At 41.1% G+C, this 22658-nt stretch overlaps 1 protein-coding gene across 4 annotated transcripts; it reads right to left on the reverse strand.

The window, feature by feature from the left end:
- Positions 1-3924: 3924 nt before the first annotated feature.
- Positions 3925-22581, reverse strand: CUNH6orf118 (chromosome unknown C6orf118 homolog). Of its 4 annotated transcripts, none has more exons than XM_033102226.1 (10): positions 22231-22289; positions 16090-16763; positions 15138-15260; positions 14283-14342; positions 13283-13407; positions 10837-10895; positions 9911-10092; positions 7587-7650; positions 7011-7072; positions 3925-5493 (listed from the first exon to the last, which is right to left on the reverse strand). In XM_033102226.1, the coding sequence occupies exons 1-9, from the start codon at positions 22253-22255 to the stop codon at positions 7032-7034; spliced, it is 1353 nt and encodes a 450-aa protein (XP_032958117.1). In that variant the 5' UTR covers positions 22256-22289; the 3' UTR covers positions 3925-5493; positions 7011-7031. The 4 variants fall into 4 exon arrangements, with proteins under 4 accessions (XP_032958117.1, XP_032958116.1, XP_032958114.1 ...); XM_033102225.1 differs by lacking the exon at positions 22231-22289 and adding an exon at positions 22460-22581 and having other exon boundaries at positions 3927-5493; positions 7597-7650; XM_033102223.1 differs by having other exon boundaries at positions 3927-5493; positions 7597-7650.
- Positions 22582-22658: the final 77 nt, after the last annotated feature.

The raw sequence follows: 22658 nt of genomic DNA on the forward strand, positions 1-22658 counted from the left end.
CAGAGGATCGAATCAGCGATTCAGAAGATAAGGTAGCAGAAAACACCCAATCAGAACAAAAAAAAAAAAAAATCCAAAAAAAATGAGGAGAGTTTAAGGGGCCTCTGGGAAAACATTAGGCATACCAACACTTGCATTATATGGGTACCAGAAGGAGAAGAGAGAAAGCAAGGGATTGAGAACCTATATGAACAAATAATGACTGAAAACTTCCCTAACCTGGTAAAGGAAATAGATATACAGGCCCAGGAAGCACAGAGAGTCCCAAACAAGATGAACCCAAAGAGGCCAAGACCAAAACACATCATAATTAAAATGCCGAAGTTTAAAGACAAAGAGAAAATCTTAAAAGCAGCAAGAGGAAAGCAGTTAGTTACCTATAAAGCAGCTCCCATAAGGCTTTCAGCTGATTTCTCAATAGAAACTTTGCAGGCCAGAAAGGATTGGCACAAAATATTGAACATGATGAAAAGAAAGGACATATAACCAAGATTAGCCTACCCAGCAAGGCTATCATTTAAAATCAAAGGTCAGACAAAGAGCTTCCCAGTCAAGAAAAAACTAAAGGAGTTCATCACCACCAAACCAGTATTACAAGGGATGTTACAGGGATTTCTTTAAGACAAAAATCAAAGATCAAAAATATGAATAATAAAATGGCAATACCTACATACCTATTTACTTTCAATGTAAATGGATTAAATGTTCCAATCAAAAGACAAAGCAGGGCTGAATGGATAAGAAAACAAGACCCTTACATATGCTGCCTAAAAGAGACTCACTTCAGATCAAGACACACAGAGACTGAAAGTAAAAGGAAGGAAAAAGGTATTTCATGAACATGGAAACAAACAAACAACAACAAAAAGCTGCAGTAGCAATATTTATACCAGACAAACTGGACTTTAAAACAAAGGCTATAACAAGAACCAAAGAAGGACCCAGTAATCCCAGTTCTGGGTATTTATCCAAAGAAACCCATAATGCTACTTTGAGGACATGCTCATCCATATGTTCACTGCAGCATTGTTCACAATAGCCAAGATACGAAGAAAACCTGGGTGTCCCTGAATAGATGAATGGATAAAGAGGAGGTGATACATACAGAGGGTGGCAAAAAAATGTATACACATTTTAAGAAAGGAAAACTATATTAAAATTGTAATACTCAATATACACCAATAACAAAAAATGAATACAAGTCATGTTTGACTTCTGCAATTACAGTAAGTGCTCAAAGTCCAGACACTTCTGATAATGCTGAAACTGCTTGAGCAATGTTGACCAAAGTGTCCACTTGTATACATTTTTTTTGGCACCCTTGGTATATTCAATGGAATATTACTCAGCCGTAAAAAAGAATGAAATCTTGTCATGTGTGACAACATGGATGGACCCAGAGGATATTGTGCTGAGTGTGGTTATTCAGACAGCAAAAGATGAATGTCATATGATTTTACTTACAAGTGAAATCTAACGGGAAAAAAAATGAACAAAAATAAACTCATATATACAGAGAACATTTTGATGGCCGCCAGTTGGGAGACAGGTGAAAAAGGGGAAGGGATTAAGAAATACAAATTGATAGTTATAAAATAGCCAGGGGGGTATAAAGTAAAGCATAGGGAATATAATCAATAATATGGTAATAACTATGTATAGTGCCAGGTGAGTACTACTCAGGGGATCACTTTGTAAATTATATAAATGTCTAACCACTATGCTGTACACCTGAAATTAATATAAAATAATATTGAATGTCAACTGTAATTGAAAATTTTTAAAAGGGGGAAAAGATAGAGGGAAATAAGAGGTTAAAATTTCCAGGTATAAAACAAGTAAGTCATGGGGATGTAATGTTTAACATAGAGAATAGAGTCGATAACATTGTGATAGCACGGTACAGTGTTAGATGGTTGCTGGACTTATCACGGTGATCACTTCATTAGCATAGGGCATATAATTAATAATGTGGTAAAAACTCTGTATAGTGCCAGGTGGCACTATAAAAGATTATGAGTAACGGTTGAATAACTATGATATACATCTGAAACTAATATAATATTGTATGTTAGCTACATTTTATTAAAATCTTTAAAGAAATAGAAATACAGATTCTTTCAGGAAGACCAAGTTGGTGATGGGTGCTGGGTAGGACGCTGACACTGCACAAGAATACAATCAAGGAGATGCTTTTCCCCCTTGCTGTACATTTGCTCATAACATGGATAACCTAGGCACGTCCACATGTTCAGGGAAAAGACCCAGGACAAAGGGGGGATTGAAGATAGAGAGTATGAGCAAAGGAACGAAGTAACTGAGTTGATGATGGAGACGTGGAGTTCACAGCGAGTGAGATGGCACAGCAGCAGCATTAACCCGCCCGAGTCCCGAAGGTCGGAGTAAAGTCTGAGCCCCAGAGGAGCTGCTGCTCAGGCACAGGAAGTTAGCAGACAATGTCAGGAGGCCACGGGTGTGGGGAGGATTCTGTGAGGATGCCCCGGAGACCAATAGGCATTTCCTCCCCTCCTAGAGGACAATGCGCGGCTCAGGGCAGCCCGGCTTCATTAGGACGTGGGCTAACTATTCAGCCTGTCCTGACTCCTACTATTCCTGGCAAGAAAGATACAGGAATAAATCTATAACACCTACTGATAGAAGAATCTCAGAACTCAAATTGAAATGAAAATTCTCCTGTTAAACTTTGCAAGAAGAAAACATGGCAGAAATGGCATGTCTACACCAAAATTTAATAGTTACTAAAGTTGTACACATTTTAAATGAACCAGATCCAAAGGATTTATGTATATGTGCACACAAGCATACTATTCATTAGCATATAGCAACTTGGAAGGCTGACGTGAGAGGCAGGCGGCACCGAGCAAACGCTGACGACAAGGTGACAATCTTAGATCAGGTCTCCACAACAACAATAAACAGAGACTGTGAAAATGATAGCTGACTCTTGCAAAAGTGTTCCTCTGTAAAATTTATTTTTACATTTATGAATGGATCTAAACCAAATTAGAATATGGGACCAAATCCAAGTTAAGATGGTTAGCATTCTAAAGATAAAGACAGGTTGTAGATAAGTTTAAATGAGCTCACCAACTGCAAGTTCAAATTAATTGAGTTCATAAAAATAGTTCACAAAAAAGACAGTGTGTTTTGATTAAAGTTACTGTTATTTCATTCACTATGTTAATTTGGCCAATGTTTTTTATTCATATTATGAAAGGATTTTATATATATATATAATTATATATATATATAATTTCCATTGATATACTTCAGAATTCTTTGACAGAAATACATAGTGATTTGGTAAATTTAACCTAGTGGAAAATAATTATCCTTTGTGATACAACTGTATTAAATACATATTAGTCTTCTTATTTTCCATGCAATTTTAAACATCATCTAGAAATCTTTGGTGCTGAAACACTTCTGTTCTGCTACTATTGATGCTTATCCTTGAACATTTTCCCAATTCCCTCAACTGCCTTTTCTCCTGTTCTTCTTCTGTTTCCTACATCACAGAGGCAGCAGAGGGACCTGCAGGGCTGACACAGCAGTTTCCCTCTGTCTATACATGGCGAGTCCCAAGAGATGCTCAAAAAAGAAAATGAGTTATTTTTAGAAATTGCTGCATGGCACATTTCCTTCTTAGAGACTGACAAGGTGCTGAAAAAATGGTCTGAAAGACGAGATATCTCAGTTTTCGTCCTAAGTATTCCCTTGACTTGCTGAAGAATCTTGGACAAATCCATTAGTCCAATTGGTTTTGTTCTTAATCTTTAACATGAGGACCTTATTTTTGAATCCACAGACACGTAAAAGTGGAAGGAGAGTTTAAAGTTATCTGGCTTGATGAAACATTTCTAGTGTGTGTGTGTGTGTGTGTGTGTGTGTGTGTGTGTGTGTGTGATGCTATGAATAGTTATATTTTTATTCTTATGAAAAGATTATCCAATAAATGCTACTGACAAGTGCTTATTATTGAGAAGAGGTGACTTGGGAAAACATATTAAACAATAGTTTGAGTGGAAAAGGTCACCTTATTTTTGTAAAAAAAAGTATTTAAAAAAACTAGAAAAAAATGTCAGGAATAAGCAAATATGCCAAACTAGGAACATTGATAGCCTGAGTGTACAGAAATATGGACATTTTCCTTGGTGTTTACACTGTCGAGTATTTTCCAAAAATTTTAAGAGGAGCCAGTATTAATTTTATAATATTGAAACATACACTCTCAGAAAATAATGTATATATTCTGAAATTTTACACTTATTGCCCGAGAAAAGCTCCACTTTCACATTTCCAAACAGCTTTCTTTTCTGGTCTGCTTGTTTTTAGTTCCAGTGGTCTGCATGTCACTCTTTGGCATGAACTCATTTCCCTGTATCTTGACTGGAGACGTATATAAATGAAACGGCGCGATGTGGTGATAAGAGTTTAAAAGTTGAGCAAGCCAAAGCTGGGTTCGGATGCCAACTCTATTATTTAGTGTAGTTTAAACGAATCAATTCACTATGTCACATTTAATTTTCTCCCCTGTGTAATGGGAAAAATGGTGCCTATTTAATAAGATTCTAGTGAACATAAATAACCAGGAGGAGGCAACTTGACCATCGAGAATTCAACGAACGTTAATGAGGTCCAATTTACTTCTATATCTGGTAAGAATGTTCAGTTTCAGCTGCCACCACTCAGTCTCTAAAAGCAGAGTGGAGTACGCCCCAGGAAAAGCATCTCTCTCTCTCTCTGACCTCAAGCTCTCCTCGTCCCAGTTAGGATCACAGCCCTCCTTTGGTACTTCACCCTTGGAGTTGAACTTCCCAACAGCCCTATAGATGGTTCTCCACAGAAACCGGACTCGCATTTACTGTAAGTGCCCAGACAAGTTTACAGGCAAAGTAGAGTAGGGATAAAAAAAAAACTCCAAGTCACACTGGCCAGGCAGAAGCACCATGTTAGTGTTATAACATTTGTAGAACACTGTATCGTTTACAATTAGCGAAGATTATTTAATTAAATGGATATGAATTAGATGACTACTACATTTTGATAAATGCCCATATACAAGCTTGCATTGGAAAATAAGAAACAAGTTTGATCGGTACTGCAGGAGGCCTGAATTTCTTATTCCTATCAAATATTTGAAAATGTCTTTCCCTGCAGAAAGTTACTGAATGAAAGAAAAAAAATACTGCAAAAACTGTTATTGTTATGAATATGTGTAAAAAAGCAAAACTAATCACATGCACGCATGTATTTATTTCAATATCTTGAGAAGGGTACATATATCACATTAATTTTATTAGAGATTAAAACTGACAAAATGAAATGTATCTTCATCAATTTATACATCTGCAAATATTCACACTAGGTACATGGGGGCTGTGAATTTTCATAGGTCATTTTTCCAGTCATTGGGAGTCATTGTCTGTTTCTTCTAATTGCACAAATTCTTTAATAAATTCCCAAAGGTTCCTTAAAATATATAACAAATAAATGTAATAGATTAGAAAAATGTAAATTAAGCACAAAAGAAAATTTCAAAATAAACATTTATTTTAGGACACATTTGCTCAAGAACACAAAGTGAGTGTTTGCGATCCTCCACTTTGATTTTAAAGATTAGTGTCAGTAGAGTTTGGCCTTGAATGTAGCAAAGATTCTCTGTACATATGGGCAAATCCCCTGCAGCATTTTCCAGATTAAGTACCGTGTGGGAGCAAGGTACGTCTACCCTGAAGATGATATTTAAACTTTACATCCATTTATTCTCATTGCCAGGGCTATGGGAGCCTTCCCAACTTTGTATTCGTAAATATATGCATATATATATGATGTATTTTATATATATATATATATATAAATATATATATATATAAATATATGCATATATATATGATGTATTTTATATATATATATATTATATATATATAATATATATATATAATATATGTATATATTACATATATATGTGTGTGTGTGTGTGTGTGTGTGTGGTTTTTTTTTTCCTTTGAGGACACCTAACATAATATAAAGCCCCACAAAACCAGGATCCACCTGTATGGCTCACTCAGCACTTGTTCCGACATCTTTTTCCCCATGATTTTCTATACTGTGTAAGCTGGCGATGAAGTGTTCGATTTCCTGGACTTCTTTGCAGCTAAGGATGGTCTTGGGACGTGGTGCTGGCCAATGAAATATGGGTGGAAGTCCCTGGGAAGGGCTTACCTTCCCAAATAAACTATAAAAACCTCCTAATAAGAAGCTCTTTGCTATTTGTCTTTCACTTTCCCCTTTCTTCCTCCAGGGAACATAGACCCAATGCTTAGAGACAGCCATATTGAGACTCTGAGGACTAGAACCACACTCAAGGAAAACAGGGAAGGAAGACAGAAGAACCCTGGCTGTTTGATGGTATTCATGAATCTAGCCTACCTACAAGTAAATGTCTGTTTAACTGTTGACACAAATAAGCCCTTTTCAGATTTAAATTCTCAATGGCTTTCCGTTGTTCCCAGCCTTACCTAATTGTGAGGTTTGAACTGAAGTATGAACTTTAAGAAATTTAACTATATAAAGTCCAAATTTATGTAACAGATAATATAAATCAGTTAAATTAAAAGTTTCACAGTAATACATGTACAGGATTTTTCAAAGATTGAATATGACTGACAGCGATATAATTTGAGAAAAGAAAGCCCCATAAAGCTATATACCTCCCACCTTCCTGATTGCTGCCCATGAGAATTAACTCTTAACTCTTCAGTTTTTTTCCAAAGAATTTATTTCTATGTTGCTAAAATATATACAGATTGAGGATTAAATTGTGGGCTAAACACTCTTAATCACAGGAAGGGATGTAACATCTATATTTACAGTTAAGACTTGTGAATGTAAGACTTCAAAGTGCTGTCTAGTCTAGCCTAATCTTAAACGTATGGCTTTGAGAACAGCAGATTGTGCGGCTCTTAAATCCTGGCCTCCCTACTTACCGCTGCTCCCTCTCACTCATCTTATTCTTCCGCATGCACTGCTTCACTTGGTTTTCGATAATCTACCAAGAATTAAAAGTCATTTGGTCACATATGATGACAGTAATATTGAATCCAAATAGATTACCACTTGGAGAATCGGGCATAACATACTAATTATACTACGTATGATAAGGAGATATATACACGTATGGAATAGAAACAGAATGCAATCTGTAAAGCAGCAAATTGTTAGCACACGTTTTAGAGAGCTATCCTGAAAGTTGTTAGAGGAGCCAGTTCATTATATTCATTGTCATCAAATAAATTCATTAAAATCAATTGTTATGTGGGGAAAGGTTAGAGAAATGGTCAATTCTGATAGGCACATTCAACTATTTCAAAAGGTATTTTTAATACATTTTTTAAATACACCTGTTCAATTTTAAGCTAATGTCTGTATAGCTAGCTATTCCAAGCATTACAGAAATTTATCATTTAGAAAGATACTACATATACTCTTATTTGGTTTATGACTTAGCACAAGAAGGCACTATAGGAAATACTTCTATGTTCTATATAAAAACATTGATTCACAAAAACTTACATATATTGTCTTCTTCAAAACTGTATTTGCTGTTTCCAATTTTATAGCTTCAGTCTGAAGGAGGAATGATTTTAAGAGAAAGACACAAGGTTAAGAATATTTGTTAAATAGTTTCCCCATTTATGTGAGAGCTGTTATTCTAATTTTGAAAGTACCCAGTTGCACACCATTGAAAAACAGATGAATAAACAAAGCATGACTTGAAGGACATTTGGTAAGACAGAAAGCTCCTGGCCCTTTGGATCAAAACTAGAGAAGGTGTGGGTTGATGATGCAAAAGTTTAGAGAGATTTAATACGTGGAATCAGAGAATTCCAGAGTAGAAGATTTCTTCACTGTTCAGAACTCAAATGGAATTTGTTAAGGTGGCTGGATATAATACAAAAACACAAATATCAGTAAGTCACATATATACCATCAATAACTGATTATGAACTGTACTATCTAAATGTTTTTGAAGTTTTCATTCACAATAGTAAAGGTGCCATAAAGTCACAAGAATAAACATAACAAAACTACTTAAGAACAGTGCATAAAAATAAACTAAATAAATATACAATGATCCTTCGTGGCAGTATTAATATTGTAAAGCTGTCACTTCTTCCCAAATGAATCTATAAATTCATTGTAGACACAATCAAAATGCCAAGAGTATTACACTGAGACTTGAAAATTTAGTTAACACTGTGAATGAGAATATCCAAAATAATTGTGAACAAATAATGCTGGACAGGGGCTGTAAAGACTTTGTCTTCCGGATAGCTAACATATCGAAAAGGATTAGCAATTAGATCCATGAGGCTGGGTAGTGTATAATTAAGAACCTAAGCTGAGTTTAAATCCTCATTCTACTATTAGTTCACTGTAATTTTAATCAAGTTACTTAGCATATTTTTGCTTTGGTTTCTCCCTGAGAAAGAGGGTTAATAATAGCAGCTATCTCTTCCTGTCTCTTAGGGTTGTTGGGAATGAAACGAAATAGTATTTTTTTTAATGTTCACAGCAGTATCTGGCACATTGTTTATCCTTGAAACATTTCTTTGTTTTAGAATGAATGTATTTCATATTCAGAACCAGAAATCGGTTATTTGAAAGGATAATAAATGTAATTCTATTGTACCTTCCAGTATTTGAATTAAGGAGCCAAATATAAATAATAAATAGTTAAAGTAGTATAAATTTGAGATATGGAATCATTAAAGGGAATGTTCTATTTCCTAGACTCAATTCATTTAAAGAGATATCAATTATGAAAGAAAAGTTTACATGATTTGGGCATTACATCATATTCCCAATATAAAAAGCTGTAACTCATCATTTTCACTGTTTAAACATTCAATTAAAAGTTAGTGTTTGTTGTCAGGACATTATTTAGTTTTAAAAAAAAAGACTATGAAAAAAACACAGAAAGAAATCTGAACATAAGATTTAAAAGAAAGAAAGAAATCAAAACAAGTTTGAAGCACTACCACCTTCCATACACTTTATAATTCTGCTTAAAAGAAAAAAGAAAAGAAAAAAGTAGTGCTGGGAAACTATATGTAACCATTTAACCACAGTAAAAAATAACAATTACATATCAATTACAAACTCTGTAAACAGTGGTTACATTGGGTCAGATGCTACAAAAATAAAAATTAGGTTATAACACATAGAAAGTAGGGCACCATAGCGTTTCAAAACATAGATTATAATTTACAATATATCTTCATCAAGAAAATTGTTACAATAATTGTAAGAGACTATTTTTAATATAGTTGACTCTCCTTTCAATGGCAGTAACTCACTCCTATCTGCCAGCACAATTGTGCAACCAACTCAGAATCTAACTATGGAGTCAATATGGCACAATAAAAATTATAAGGCCTTTGGAACACCCCAAAATTAAGCTTGAACTCCAGCTTTGCCACCTCTATATTGTGTCACATTGTGCAGGTTACTTAACTACTGTAAGCTTCAGCTTAAACTACTTAGTACATTTTAGACACTAAATGGCAGAAGCCATTATTTTTAGGACAATCATTTTCTACACAAAATATTACATTTCTGGATACATCAATTCACCTGAAAGAAATCTAATTTGACCCTTAACAGAGCTCTACAGAATTTTTATCACCTTCATTTTTGTTGTTTGAGCTATATCTCTTAATTATTCTAATTATTTGCTAATCATTTGCTACAAATGTTTGAAATGAAAATATATTTGGACCAAATTTTATGTAATTTTTTACCCTATTGCAAAATCAAACTGATTTCTGTTTATCGAGGTCTTTAAATGAAAGTATGTGAACAGTCAAATACATAAATTGCATACCTCTATGCTTTCAAGCCTATCCTCAGTGATTTGTGAAATTCCAGTATGAATCAAAGTTGTTTTAATTTCTCTTTCAAGATCTTGAATTTCATCCCATTTCTTAAGTATTTCACACCTCTTCTTTTCAACCTTCTCAATAAGAGTAAGGTGCTTCTCGTCTGTTACATTTTTCTTGGATAATTCTAGAAACATTTTTTAAAAGCAAAGTATTACTGTGTTTATTTAATATTCAGCCCCTTATTAATAACATGATGTGTTGTTAACAGTATTATGGTATGGATGCTATATATGCTGCATATTTTATATAAGCTACAAAATATAATGTAACTCAAACTCTGAGCACATCAATAAAAATTATCTGGTCCAAGAATGGGGCTATTTCTCCTTTAAGTCATTCACTTAATCAGTAAGTGTTTACTGAATGCTGAATTTGAACACCTAACACAGGGTAGCAAAGGCACAGATGACTTGGCCAGAGAGGTCTGAACAAGTTGAAACTGGAAAGACAGATGAATAGGAGCTAAACAAGTAAAAGAAGTAAGTGGGGGCATGGTGGAAGAGAAGAATATTTGGCACATTCAGGGAAAGAGAGAGAGAGAGAGAGAGAGAGAGAGAGAGAGAGAGAGAGAGAGAGAGAGAGAAGAATATTTTGCACATCACGTAGGGTCGGGTACTGAGTGCCAGATGAGTAAGATCAAAAGATGATACTAGAAAAGAAGTAAGCATCAGATCCACAAAGCTCTTCTAACCTTCGTTAAGAAATCAGTCAAAGCTGTTGAAGGCTTTGCAGCCAGGGGAACGCAGTAAGGCGACGGTCACTCTGTCCACAGCACCAAACGTGCATGACGGACAGCGGACCAGGTCTGAAGAGCCCCTACCCAAAGGCCACAGCAAAGTACACGTCAGGACATCACACAGCAACTTGCCTGCATTTTTCTTAGCAGATTGCAGCAACCTGTGCTCCACCTCTAATTCACGTCTGAGTCTATGGTTTGGTAATAAAAAAGGGAAATATTAGAATCCCATTCGTACCTTTTTTCCTTTTGTTTATTTTATACGTCCTTTTTTCTAATTGAGAAATAAAAACCAACTTCTTAGTTTCTAACAAAAAGGTCATTAGGAGATGAATACAAAATGAGAGCCTAAGTCAGTCAAGTTAAGTAAACCAAAGAATACCTTCTGGCCGAGACTGTATAGGCCACTAGATAAAGGGGCTGGTTCACGTAAAATAAATGACTTCCAATAGTGTTTATTGATATTATTTTGTGAATAGCATTTCTAAGAAGCAAGGAGGCAAAGAAAGTAGCATTTTATGCTCTGAGGCAAACAACAAACCAAGAGCCATGGAAAGGTCTGACTGATGTTGGAATAAGATCACATTTTTCCATATGCATTATGATTTCATCCCACAGATACAAGTCACAAATTCCACTGTATTTAAACTAAAAATAAAATACAAGAGATTTTAAAATAAGGAAATACAAACCTGTGTATCTCTTTGTATCCTCTTCCTGGTTCAAAATAAACAAATTGACTATCTTATTTCTAGTGGGTGCAGAGAGAGGGGAAAAAGAAGTCCTACTAAGTGTTACATATACTGAGGGAAACCCTGTGCTTTGGTTAAAAACATCAATACCACAAATGACTTAATGTGCACATCTATTAGGGGCCTAATAATTTAAGATTTTCACACATGTTAGCTCATTTTATCATAGATTAAAATAAACAAAAAGGTACTATGACCCCCAATTTTAACAAATCGAGATTAAATGAATTAATAACAATAAAAACAACTTTTTCAACATGTAAATTGAGAGTGTTAAGCGTGCATACATTTTTAATGTGCTATACTTTTAAATTTTACTTATGTTTGTATTCCATTGTCTTTTCTTCTTCAGGGATTTTAATTATATGTAAATTGAATTTTTTTCACCTGTCTTCCATTTCAACCACTTTTTTCTCTGACTTTTTTTCTTATTTTTATCTCATTTTCATTCTCTTGATTGCTTTTCTGCTTTTCGCTAATGCCCTTTGTTATATTCTCATTCCAAACCATTCCCCATTGGGCATGTCACAATTGAGACTTGAGGTCTAACTCTGACTTTTGAACCTCTCTTTCCTCAGTTGTCCATTATTATTCATGTCTTCCTTTTTCATTGTTGGTCTCTACACTTAGGTTTTAATTTGGTGGCTCAAGGTGGTTTCTCTATCCTGAAATACTCTTGAGAATATCTGATTAAGTTTGCGTGCGTTTATACCTCTGTATTTTGCAGGCAGGGCTAGTGGTTTGGGGTAGTGTGTGGGATCCCTAATTCAAGAGAACGCTTATCTGTCGGAGTAGCAAATTATGTGTGTATTGTTGTTTTGGGTTGTTTTGTTTTGTTTCAATTTTTATCTAGATAGTTTTTTTTTTTTTTTGAGGGAAGGAAGAAGGGTAGTGAGAAGGGCTGTGTGCCCTTCAATTTTCTTCTGTTATGGGATTCTAAACTCCCCTTGTTTGCTGCTGTCGTCTCCCTTCAATGCACAATTTCACAGGTGCTGATCACTTCCTTGCAACACTCTTCTCTCCCACATCGTGGTCACCTCAGAATGGTTTCCTTGCTTCCACACTCACCCTGAAGTCCTATCCTTCCATTATATGTCGCTGCTCTGTCACCTCTGCAGTGTCCTCACTGAGGGAATCCCCTCCGGCCCTGGCAGTGGCTTTAGAACCTTTCAGGGATTCTACCAGCTCCATTCTGCACTCTTCCCCAAACTGAACTTGCTCTCACAAAGGTTTGCAGAAAGGCAGCGATCATGGCTCACTGGCACGTGATGTTTATTTCCTATTTCCAGGTATTTTCAATTTTGGAGGCTTTCTGTCTTCTAGTTACATTGAAGGCATAAGTTTGTTCTTTTGGGTTTTTTTCCTTTTTGGTTTTTGATTATTGTTTTGTGTCCTTGAGGATATTTTGGGTATGTCAGGTTTGCTTTAATCTTTTCTTTTTTTCCTTTACAAAATTTATGCCTTATCCAATTGTGATTCTATACTGACAGAGAGGTTAAAGGAACTTTTAGGTTAAAAAAATAATAAGGGCATTTGTAAAAGGGTCTTGACTTTGCAGCACTCTCATCTGTCAAATTCAGTCCTGAGAGACCACCAGAGAAGACATGAGATTCCTTCAGAACCTTCCCCTCCCACTCCACCCCCCATAGAAACACCAGCTCTAGAAGATTCTGTTCACATGTGAAGGTTTACGGAGGAGGCCAGATGACGGGCCTGACCACCCAATGACACAGACGAAATGTCCATAGATGACGGTCACCTGGCTTTAAAATACTGTCCGACAGTATGAGCCCAACATAGATCGAATCAGACGGGTGATCCCTCACTTGTCATTGTGCTCCATGGCTGCTCTGGTGGCTGTCACACGCGCCCTCAGCGCCTCCCTGGCCTGGCAGATGTCTGCTGTCTTCACAGACCTCCTCTCCAGCCCCTTGACTTGAGCCAGCAAATTCTAGGCAGGACAAGGCCACATAGGTGAGACAAACAAACAGGAAAGAGGAGAATTTTCCCTTTTCTGTTATTAATGTATTTGAGGTGTCCTGAGAGTCAAAACATAAATGCAAGTAAAAATGGATAAATAGGGGAGGGGGCAGACATATCAGAGGGAGGACAAAAAGTCATGTGAAGATCCAGGTAACCAGTCACATGAAGATCTGGGTAAAATATTTTTTTTAAATATTTTAAGGCTTTATGATCCTAAAAAATTTTAAAAATGGTGTGGGTTTCACTGTTGGTTTGTGTGCAGAAAGGACCTGCTGGTAAAATACTTCTGGCACATTATTATTAGCACTGATATTATTTCTTCTAAATCAGTGAGAAATAATTCAATTCAATCACTGTATGTGGATATAAAGCAATGCTGTGTTCAAATGTGGAAAAACAGAGCTCTCTGCCTCCTTAGGTGATGGGCTGTCATGTTTCCAAAACTGAAAGAAGGACCCGGTTCCCGGTGGCCTGGGGAGTTTTGCAGTTCTGGTGTTTGACTGAGATGGGCAAGCATATTTATTCCTTTTTGACTCAATCTCAGAAAGGAAAGAACAGGGTGGACCCCCAGCTGGGCCTGTGTTTAATCCTGCCCATCAAAAGCGTATTTTCCTGCAGCATAATATATCCCAAAACAAAGAAAAAAATGCACACATATGATTTGGGACTAAGAAGTAAGGTTGAACTGACCTTGTAATGCACACACACACACACACACACACACACACTCACTCACGCACAGCTGACACTCAATAAAGGGCCGCTTAGAAGCAGTTTGGGAAAGTGTCTTGAGATGGAGGGAAAAAGAGGCCCCCTTTGGGCACCTGTATGATAGATGGTTACCTCGTACTGTGCTGCAGGCTGCGACGCCAGAAGAATGGCCATGTAGAGTTCGTATTCATCCTACACACAAGCAAAAAGAAATGTTATGACAACGCTACAATGTAAGATTTTTTGCATGTATAAATGATACAGAGGTTAAGGATATCAGTTTAGATCATTTTAAAAACTATAAAATATCCCTACAGTGTATTAAACAGTGTACACACTAAAATGTCTAATATCTTCCCGTTTTTGAAGCATATTTGTGTTAACTATTGATCACCTCAGAATAGAACCATAAAATGCCTTGACATATGCACACACAGGACCTCCTGCCACTCAGAAGCTCCATGGATTTGGGTTCTGCTGACCTGCCAGAGACGAGCTCCCCAGGGATGGGGACATTCCCTGGAGAACGGGCCACCCTGTCACTGCTTTGACGTATTCCTGGCATTAAGAACGTGGAGAACAACAGCAGACTGTGTGAGGAACCTGACGTCAATGCAGACTCACCCTGAGGGTCCTTCTCGTCAGGAAGTCCCAACAAACGTTTAACTCCATAAGGAGTCATAACAATTCCATATGCACGATTATAAAAGTTTGTGTATCACATAAGTACAATTTTTTAAGTGTATGGATAATTGGGAAGCTTTAGCGGAAACATATGGGCTTAAGAGTGAGCTAGCTGGTGTTTATGCCACATGGCCCAGTGATGACTTAGGCAGCTGAGGACACGTTACTCGGAGTCTGTGATTTTCCTTGTCTATAGAGTGGAGACCGCCGTACTTGGCAGAATTTCTGTGACGCTTGAGGTCGTGTGTGCAGAACCATTGCCTGGCTGTCAGTTGGTAGGTGGGGAAAGTATGTTTCCATTACCTTAACTTCTTTCAAGATATCGCCAAATATCAAAGAACTATTGCAAATGTCTTCGAAGACTTCTCCGAAGACCTGTAGCCTGTTGCACTGCTGAGGATCACTCGCACACACTTTCTGGAGCTCCTGGAGGGAAAGAGAACCAGCGCATTTCAGGATGTCTTGGCTTTCCTTTCCGAATAGTTAGTTCCTCAGGCGGCGGAATCAGAAAGCCAGGGGTGGGGGCTTTCATCACAGGGTACCGCTTCCTGCCCCCAAGGATCAGGTCTCGGCAGAGCCCTGGGAGTAAACCGAGGCACATCCAGTCCCCTAAACCAGAACTTGATTTCCTGCCCACCCAAGGGTTTGGGTCTTTTTTTCTTTTTCTTTTTTTCCTGTATTCATTCCCTTGCATCCTGTATTCAAGGATTCATGCTCTGCAAGGTTTTTCTCTTTCCATCAGTCCTCTTGGCCAAAAAATGTCACGGAGGTTTGCTTATGTCACGTGTAGACCCCTTTTCTCTTCTCTAACGCTCAGTCACTAGGCAGACTCACCGGCCTGGGGCTTCTCCACCGCACTTCGTGTGCCACGTCTCCACCCTCCACAGGCATGGCTGGCAGGTGACGCGTCGGCAGACTTTACCTGTATTAGGAAACCCCATCTCCCTCCCCGCTCTCCCTTCAGTCTTTCATCGTGGGCCAGGCAAACCTGTCATCAGATGCTGCTGCTGTCCCCACATTTATTTACTAGAGTACCTGCAGCATCCGATGCTTCTGATTATGAAATTACCTCCAACTTGCCAGTTTCTACACGTAGCCCCCTTTTATGTCACCCGAACCGTTACTATGCACATCCCATCTGTTAGCGTCTAGCTGGACGTGGAAACAAGGTGTCTGAGGGCGAGCCCCACACACAGCATTCAGGCCCCCGGGGCCACAGCCCGTGTGTCCTCAGTCTCACAAGCCCGCCTCTCACCTGTCCCAGCTTCTGCTCATGTCCCACCGCCACCTTGCTCCCAGTGATATCGTTCTTTGGCAGGTCTTGCTTTGCAAGCACTTCCTTTTGGAAACACAAGAACTTCCTATACTGGTCTGCCTTCGTGACGCCCGCCAAGTAGGAGCTGACATACTTGTATTCATCCTTGGCTGGGGGCAACCTCACACACTGCCGGCTGGACCCCGCTCGTTTGTACTTCAGGACCTTCATCTCTGGCAAGCTGAGCTCCTCTCTCCTTCGCTGTGTGGGAGGACCCTCCGCTCCCAGAGTCTCCTCTGGGGTGACATCCTCTTTGGAAGTGTGGGGAACACGTGCAGGAGGTTTCAGGTACCGGAACAGCGGTGTGTTCTGGGCTTCGTTTGGATGCAGAGCTGTGTTGATGGTAAAATGAGCCAGTGCATCTTTCATCTGTGCGACCGTCCCATCAGACGGCTCTTCCACCCTGAAGACTTTTTCCCCCTTTGGCCTGTTGGCATTGCGCCAGTGATGTGTGATTGTCTCCAGGGGCCTGTAGAGATTTTTGGGGTTCAGGTGTCCCATGGTGTAAAGGGAGACGTCAGCACTGTGTGCTCTCTCGAACTTGTCCAGAAGCTTCGTGAGGTTGCATGGGGTCTTATCACCTGGCATCTCACAGTGCTTCCACCTCAGGTAACCTGGCCAGAAAACACAAGGAAACTATTAAATAGCGCACTGGCTTCCACAGTAAGACAATGAGATAGATGGCCGTGTGCATTTGCTGAGCTGGTGCACCCACCCCCCCAGAGGAGGAGCTGACAGATGCAGAGAAGGAGAGAGCCTGCCGGCCACCAGCCCCGGCCACAAACGCGGGCCGGGCGAGGGCATAGGCTGTGCAGGTCTGACCAGAAGCCCAGGACTCTGCGAGGCCAGGAAGAAGGAAGACAGGCGTTGTGATTCAACAGAGGACTTCTTACAACACTGGCAAAAGTTCTGGGAGAAAAGTCTGAAAGTGTAGCTAATTCTTACCAGTGATGCTGACAGATGGCTACCTAAGAGCGAGGAAAGGTGTTTTCTTCTCTCTTAGGAGTCCCCAGCTAAGCCCCTAGTGACTGACGAGTCATTCACCCCTCCTGACCTACCTCACTTGTAGGAGGACAATGAGCCACCGAGGGAAACATGTGTCTCTGTTGGCAGGGACCCAGCTCCCTCCACAACGGGCCCTGCTTCTCACATGTCCCAGCAGTGGGGTCCACCGGGGCCCAGGGCCCAGGACACAAGACAGTGGGGAACCTGGCTTTTTGAGTCAGTTTCCTAACTCTGTGTGCTCAAAGATCTTACATAATCTCTCTGAATCATAGTTTTCTTCTTTGCAAAATCAGGACAATCATCCTACTCAGAAGGGTTGATTGACAACCAATTGACTAGCTCTTGGCAAAGAAACACATGGCCTGGAACGGATACTCCATAAATGGAACCCACTTCATTAAAGGACTACAGTACAGGGAGCCCCTTACGACACGCTTCTGGGAGAACGTGAGTAGCTTGCACGTCACCTGAGGAAAGGGGATTGCTTGCAGGGCCACAGAGCGTCCAGCCTGTGGCACGACATTCCCAGACAACCTCGGAGGACAAAAAGGCAGATATTTTCCCATCCAGCAAAGCTGAGAGCTACCATGTTACTGAGCTGGGAAAGGCACTGCAAAGATGGGAAGCCAGGCCCACTGAGCCCTGCACGGCCCGTCCTGAGCCCCCACAGACCGAGGACTCACCCACACCCACACCCCTGCCACGGCATGCAGTCCCCACGACAATGCCATCTGTAACTCGTCTCGCCCATATCTTGTAAACAGGAAGCTGAGAGCACTTATGTGACCCACTCAGGACCAAACACCTGACAAGTGGCAAAGTTAATTTCTGAATGAAGTGACTTCCAGGTTCCAGGCCACCTCCCATTTCTCCAATCCGTGTCCCAATCCATGATGAAAAGCAACGGCAGTAAATCAGGATGCATTATTTTCTCCTGAGAAGAGAAACAGGTGCCCAGAGACATGAGGAACTGCAATCTAAGAAACTACCACGCTTGCAGCAGCTCCAAACCCAGCCTGCAGGTGTACGGGCAGAACTGCAGCCTGGACGGGCTGGTCCTCCACTCTGGGCATCACAACACACATATCATGACGTGGGCCTGGCTGAGTGCTTGGCAGCTTTGGGGGAAACCATTTCCAGGCTCATTCCTGTTGCTGACAGAACCCAGTGCCTTGCTGCTGTAGTACTGAGGTCCCCAATTCTTGTGGACTAGCTGGGTGCCTCTCGGCTCCTAGGAGCCACCCACTTTCCTGGACACACAGCCCTCTCCATCTCTGAGCCAGCGAGAGCACTGCACATACTTCCCATGGCCCCAAACTCTGGCCCCTGCACATGACCTACCCCATCTGATTAGGCCAGGCCCACCCAACAGTCTCCGTCTTGAGGTCACTGGAGCCATGGGAAACAGCACAATTGGGGAGCACTCCTGTCTCGTGTTCACAGTCCCAGGGGCTGTGCCAGGTGTGCACCCCAGGGAGTGGGGAGACGGGCCACCCCCAGCTCTGCTACCTCAGGGACGGCACCAAGCCCAGAGCCTGTCCCCCTTTGCCCTGCCTCCTGTGGAAACAAGTCATCCTTCCTCTCCCGTGTGATCGAATATCGGAGCACATGCCTCCAGCAGTGGGATTCTTGAGAATTTCCCCATATCGATTAGCTTATTAGTTCAAAGTAACCACGTATGAAATGCTAAAATATTAATAGAACAATTTTTCAAGACAGACAATCATTATAAGTCACCAAAGGCATCAAAACGTGAAGAAAGCACTAAACTCACGTTGTATTTTCCGGGTCTCTCTAGAGGACAGCACCAGTAGAATGTGTACATCCAGAGAAAAATATAGGTTCTAAGGAACAGGCTCATTCGCTTGTGGAGTCTGTCAAGTCCAAGATGTGCCGGTGGAGACAGACCCAGCTCTCGTCCGAAGGGCTTCTCCTCAGGCCCCTCTTGCTCCAGAGAGGTCAGTCTTTGCTCTAGTGAGACCTTCAAATGCTTGAACGAGGCGCGCCCGCCCCCATTGTGAAGGGCGATCTACTGACTTAAATGTTAATCTCATCCAGCATCCTCAACAGAAACTTCTAGAATGGTATTTGGCCAAATATCTAGGTACCAGGGTCCAACTAAGGTGACACACAAATTCACCATCCTGCACAGTATCCCAACTCTCCTTAAAAATGGGACATGGAGGCCACTTAATTATTGTGTCACCATTTGTTTATTTTATTCCCAGAAATGACTTGAAGCCACCAACAAATTAATAAGCAAAATCATTTTTCTACTTAGGAATTTTTTTTCCTTAGATTGCAGTAAGACTTGCTTCATTAGAGCTGGAAAATCCAGATTCCATTTTTCTCTGCCAAGTTCTTATGCTATATACCATGGATCCCATGCTGGCAACGAATATTTTAATTATTTTCCTCGCTGAAAACATTGTGATTTGCACATGCTGCCATCTCAAACTGATGGGGAAAAAAAGGTTTAAATAATTCATTGGGAAATGTGGTTCTTTATAAAATGATCAGGAAACAAATTCAATAAAACCAAACCAATTTTGAATCCATATTGATAAGTCATAGTGGTAGGTTTTTTAGACTAGGTTTGAATTGATATATATTTCAAACATTATTAACATTTGACATTTTTAAACACAAGCTGTTGTTTTTTAGTAATTCCTCTTTTCCAGGATAGAAGCAACAGATCTTTAATGTCAAAACTATCACACATCAGTGCCCTGTTATCTGATCTCTGGGAACCCTGGATTTCCACAGAAATCTCGTTGTTCTGTGTCCCCCACCTCCACACTCAAGTCAGAAAACATCCTGGGGAATGTGTTTGTGACAAAAATGAAGACAAAAGAACAGGCAGGTTCCTGCTCCCACAGATGCACTGCCCTGTGGGGGGGGGGAGGGGCAGGTGTGGCCAGAGGAGAGCCCCACAGCCTCCAGGAGCAGGCTGGGTGGCGGGGTGCCAGGCCAAGGGCGTATATCCCCCCACAACTGCTAACAGGATCCAGATGGGGCCCCCTCCGTCTGTGCGGACCCTCTCCCTCCGGCTCTTCTGCCCTTCCACCCACCTGACCATCTGTAAACTCTTCTCAAGGCTGCACTGTTTCTTTCCCGAACCCCCCAGATGGCACTGGGACGGTCCCCTGTACGCACACCACCAGCACCTGTAACACTCTTCCACTCTGAGTCACATTTCCTCAACGGAAGGAACTGTCTTATTCACACCAACATCTTCTGAAGGAACAAAAAGAGTAACTGCTTCATGAATAAATGTGGAAAAGAAGTAATGTTTTTAGAATTTTATGTAGTAATATGAAATTTTACTCTGTATCACACACCGTGCTCTCTTGCCAGGGGAAGAAGTAAACCCCCCTCCAGGAATCCTACAGCCCCCCCGCCCCCAGGGAACGAGATATGCCGCCTGTGATAAGGCACCCACAGTGCTGTAAGCCAGGAAGAAAGCAGGGCCCGCGCTCACCACCTCCCTTAGGTCGGTCGCTGTGGACGGCACCTTGATGGTACCCCACAGATGTCCACCTCCTCACCCCATGTTCCTGGCCAAGGGAATTTGCAGATTTAATTAAGTTTACGACCTTAAAATCAAGAGATTTTCTTTTATAAAGAAAGAATAACCCAAACAGGCTGGATGACCTCACAGCTCCTACGGCTGTGCACTGCGAGGCTAGTGTGGGCACCTCGGCCCTGCTCACCTTGAACTGCTACTACATCTCACCCGATTCACTTTCAGGGATTGTCTGGCAACTACTTTTTCCTCCTACTTTTTAATGCACAGAATGTGTACTTACTAAGAAATACTGAAATATGATGAGACACGTTTCTATTTCCAACCACTAGTTACTTTCGCATGTGAAATGCAGACGTTTCCTGATTTAAAGGCTTTAGGGCAGTTTTTGAGTGTTGAGTGCTTTTCATACAAACGTGGCAAAACAGGCTCAAGGGTTCTAAACTTCAGGACCACGCCTCTCAGCTCCCATTCCCAAAGGGAAAATATAAACACCCCATGGCACATACAGAAACAAGTGTTTTGTGCAAAATTGTCTGAATACTTGGCAGTGCATAGCCCAGACTAGACCTCACTGCATGGAAGGGCAGCCAGCATACCTGGAAGCAGAGGAGAGCTTGGAAAGTGCTAGAATACCAGTTAGACATTGTGTCACTCCTGGCTAAGACCACTTGCCCAGACTGACGTTTTCATTATATTCTTTGTAAAGAAAAGGGTTCTATGAACACAATTAGTATATCGAGTAATTGTGTGAGGAACAGAAGAAATAGTCAAAGAACTTACCGGAGGGAGGCCCTATGACTACCCTCATATTCCAGATGAGGAAACTGAGGCACAGATGGTTGAAGTCAGGGACCTATGGCCAGGTTGCCTGCTGCCTCTAGGCCCCACCTCTCAACTGCCCACTGTCCGAGGCACATAGAACGGCACTAAATGCACTCCAAGTAATCAAATAAAATTCCTTTTTAAATATTTTATAATTCAGACTGTTTTTGCTCGACCCAACAAGCTTTCTGTCGACCCCAGATCCATCTGCGTCATCAACCCCACTTCTAGGCACGCTGTGTGGTGGGAGAGCAGTGGCTTCAGAGTCAAGAGACCCGACCCGAGTCTCCCATTCGTAAATCGCAACAATAACCGCAGCCTGCAAGCAAGGACACGAGGACTAAGAGAGGCGCCGCCCTGACACACAGTAGGTTTGCCGTGGCTTAGTGAGGTGTGTGCCATAGAAAGCGTCTGGCAAGTGTCACTTTTTAAAAGAACGCAGGAACAGCATCTAAAAATCTCCCCCTTCCTCCCAGCTCCTCCCAGAGGACACACACACACACACACACACACACACACTCACGACCTGCTTTCTTGGCGTGTGATCAGATATTCTGAGTAGGCAACTCATCCGCAAATCCGATCCTAAACCCGGTGATCTGGGCGCTGAGTTGCAGCCACTAGAAAGGTCTCCATTTTTCACAGTGAGTTCCGAGAAGCCGAGCTCCTAGGCAAACGCCAAACAAACACCCAACAGAAACCACAAAGCGCTCAGGTGCCCTTACACTCAGGCTGCGAATCCTCAGCCATCGCCTCCTCCCACCCAGCTGCTGGCTGAGGCCGGGAGTCACCACGCGCCAGACAAACACTCCAGGTCCCTCCCCCACCGCGCCCTCTGCTGCCTGGCAACCAGGACGCGCAGCGCGTCACATCACTCCCTCTCCCTCCGACCCTCCCTCTCTTCCGCGTTTCCATTCTTCAGCAGGGAGTCCTAGGTTTGCTTGCTTGTTTTACCTTTTAAAATAAAACACTTTCTTCTATGATTGGAAAACTCAAAATATCCTTGAGCTCTTTAATTCTTCTCCAAAGCTTGGGAGCAAACACAATAACTGGTCTCTGGTTGGACATGAGAGACGTGTGGGGTGTGCAGTGCACGAGGCATCCAGCTGCACCTGGACGCCTGGCACGTCGTCTGCAGGAGCCAGTCACTCGG

The sequence above is a fragment of the Rhinolophus ferrumequinum genome, unplaced genomic scaffold, assembly GCF_004115265.2.
Source record: "Rhinolophus ferrumequinum isolate MPI-CBG mRhiFer1 unplaced genomic scaffold, mRhiFer1_v1.p scaffold_43_arrow_ctg1_2, whole genome shotgun sequence".
Taxonomy (NCBI): domain Eukaryota; kingdom Metazoa; phylum Chordata; class Mammalia; order Chiroptera; family Rhinolophidae; genus Rhinolophus; species Rhinolophus ferrumequinum.

Excerpts from the sequence above, each read along its gene's own strand:
- CUNH6orf118 (XM_033102223.1), bottom strand. The coding sequence starts at position 22,255 with ATGGCTGAGGATTCGCAGCCTGAGT. Across the intron at positions 14,343-15,137 it reads ATATCTTGAAAGAAGTTAAG|GATGAATACGAACTCTACAT; the intron begins GTAATGGAAACA and ends GCTTGTGTGTAG. Across the intron at positions 10,093-10,836 it reads ATCTGCTAAGAAAAATGCAG|AATTATCCAAGAAAAATGTA; the intron begins GCAAGTTGCTGT and ends AAATGTTTCTAG.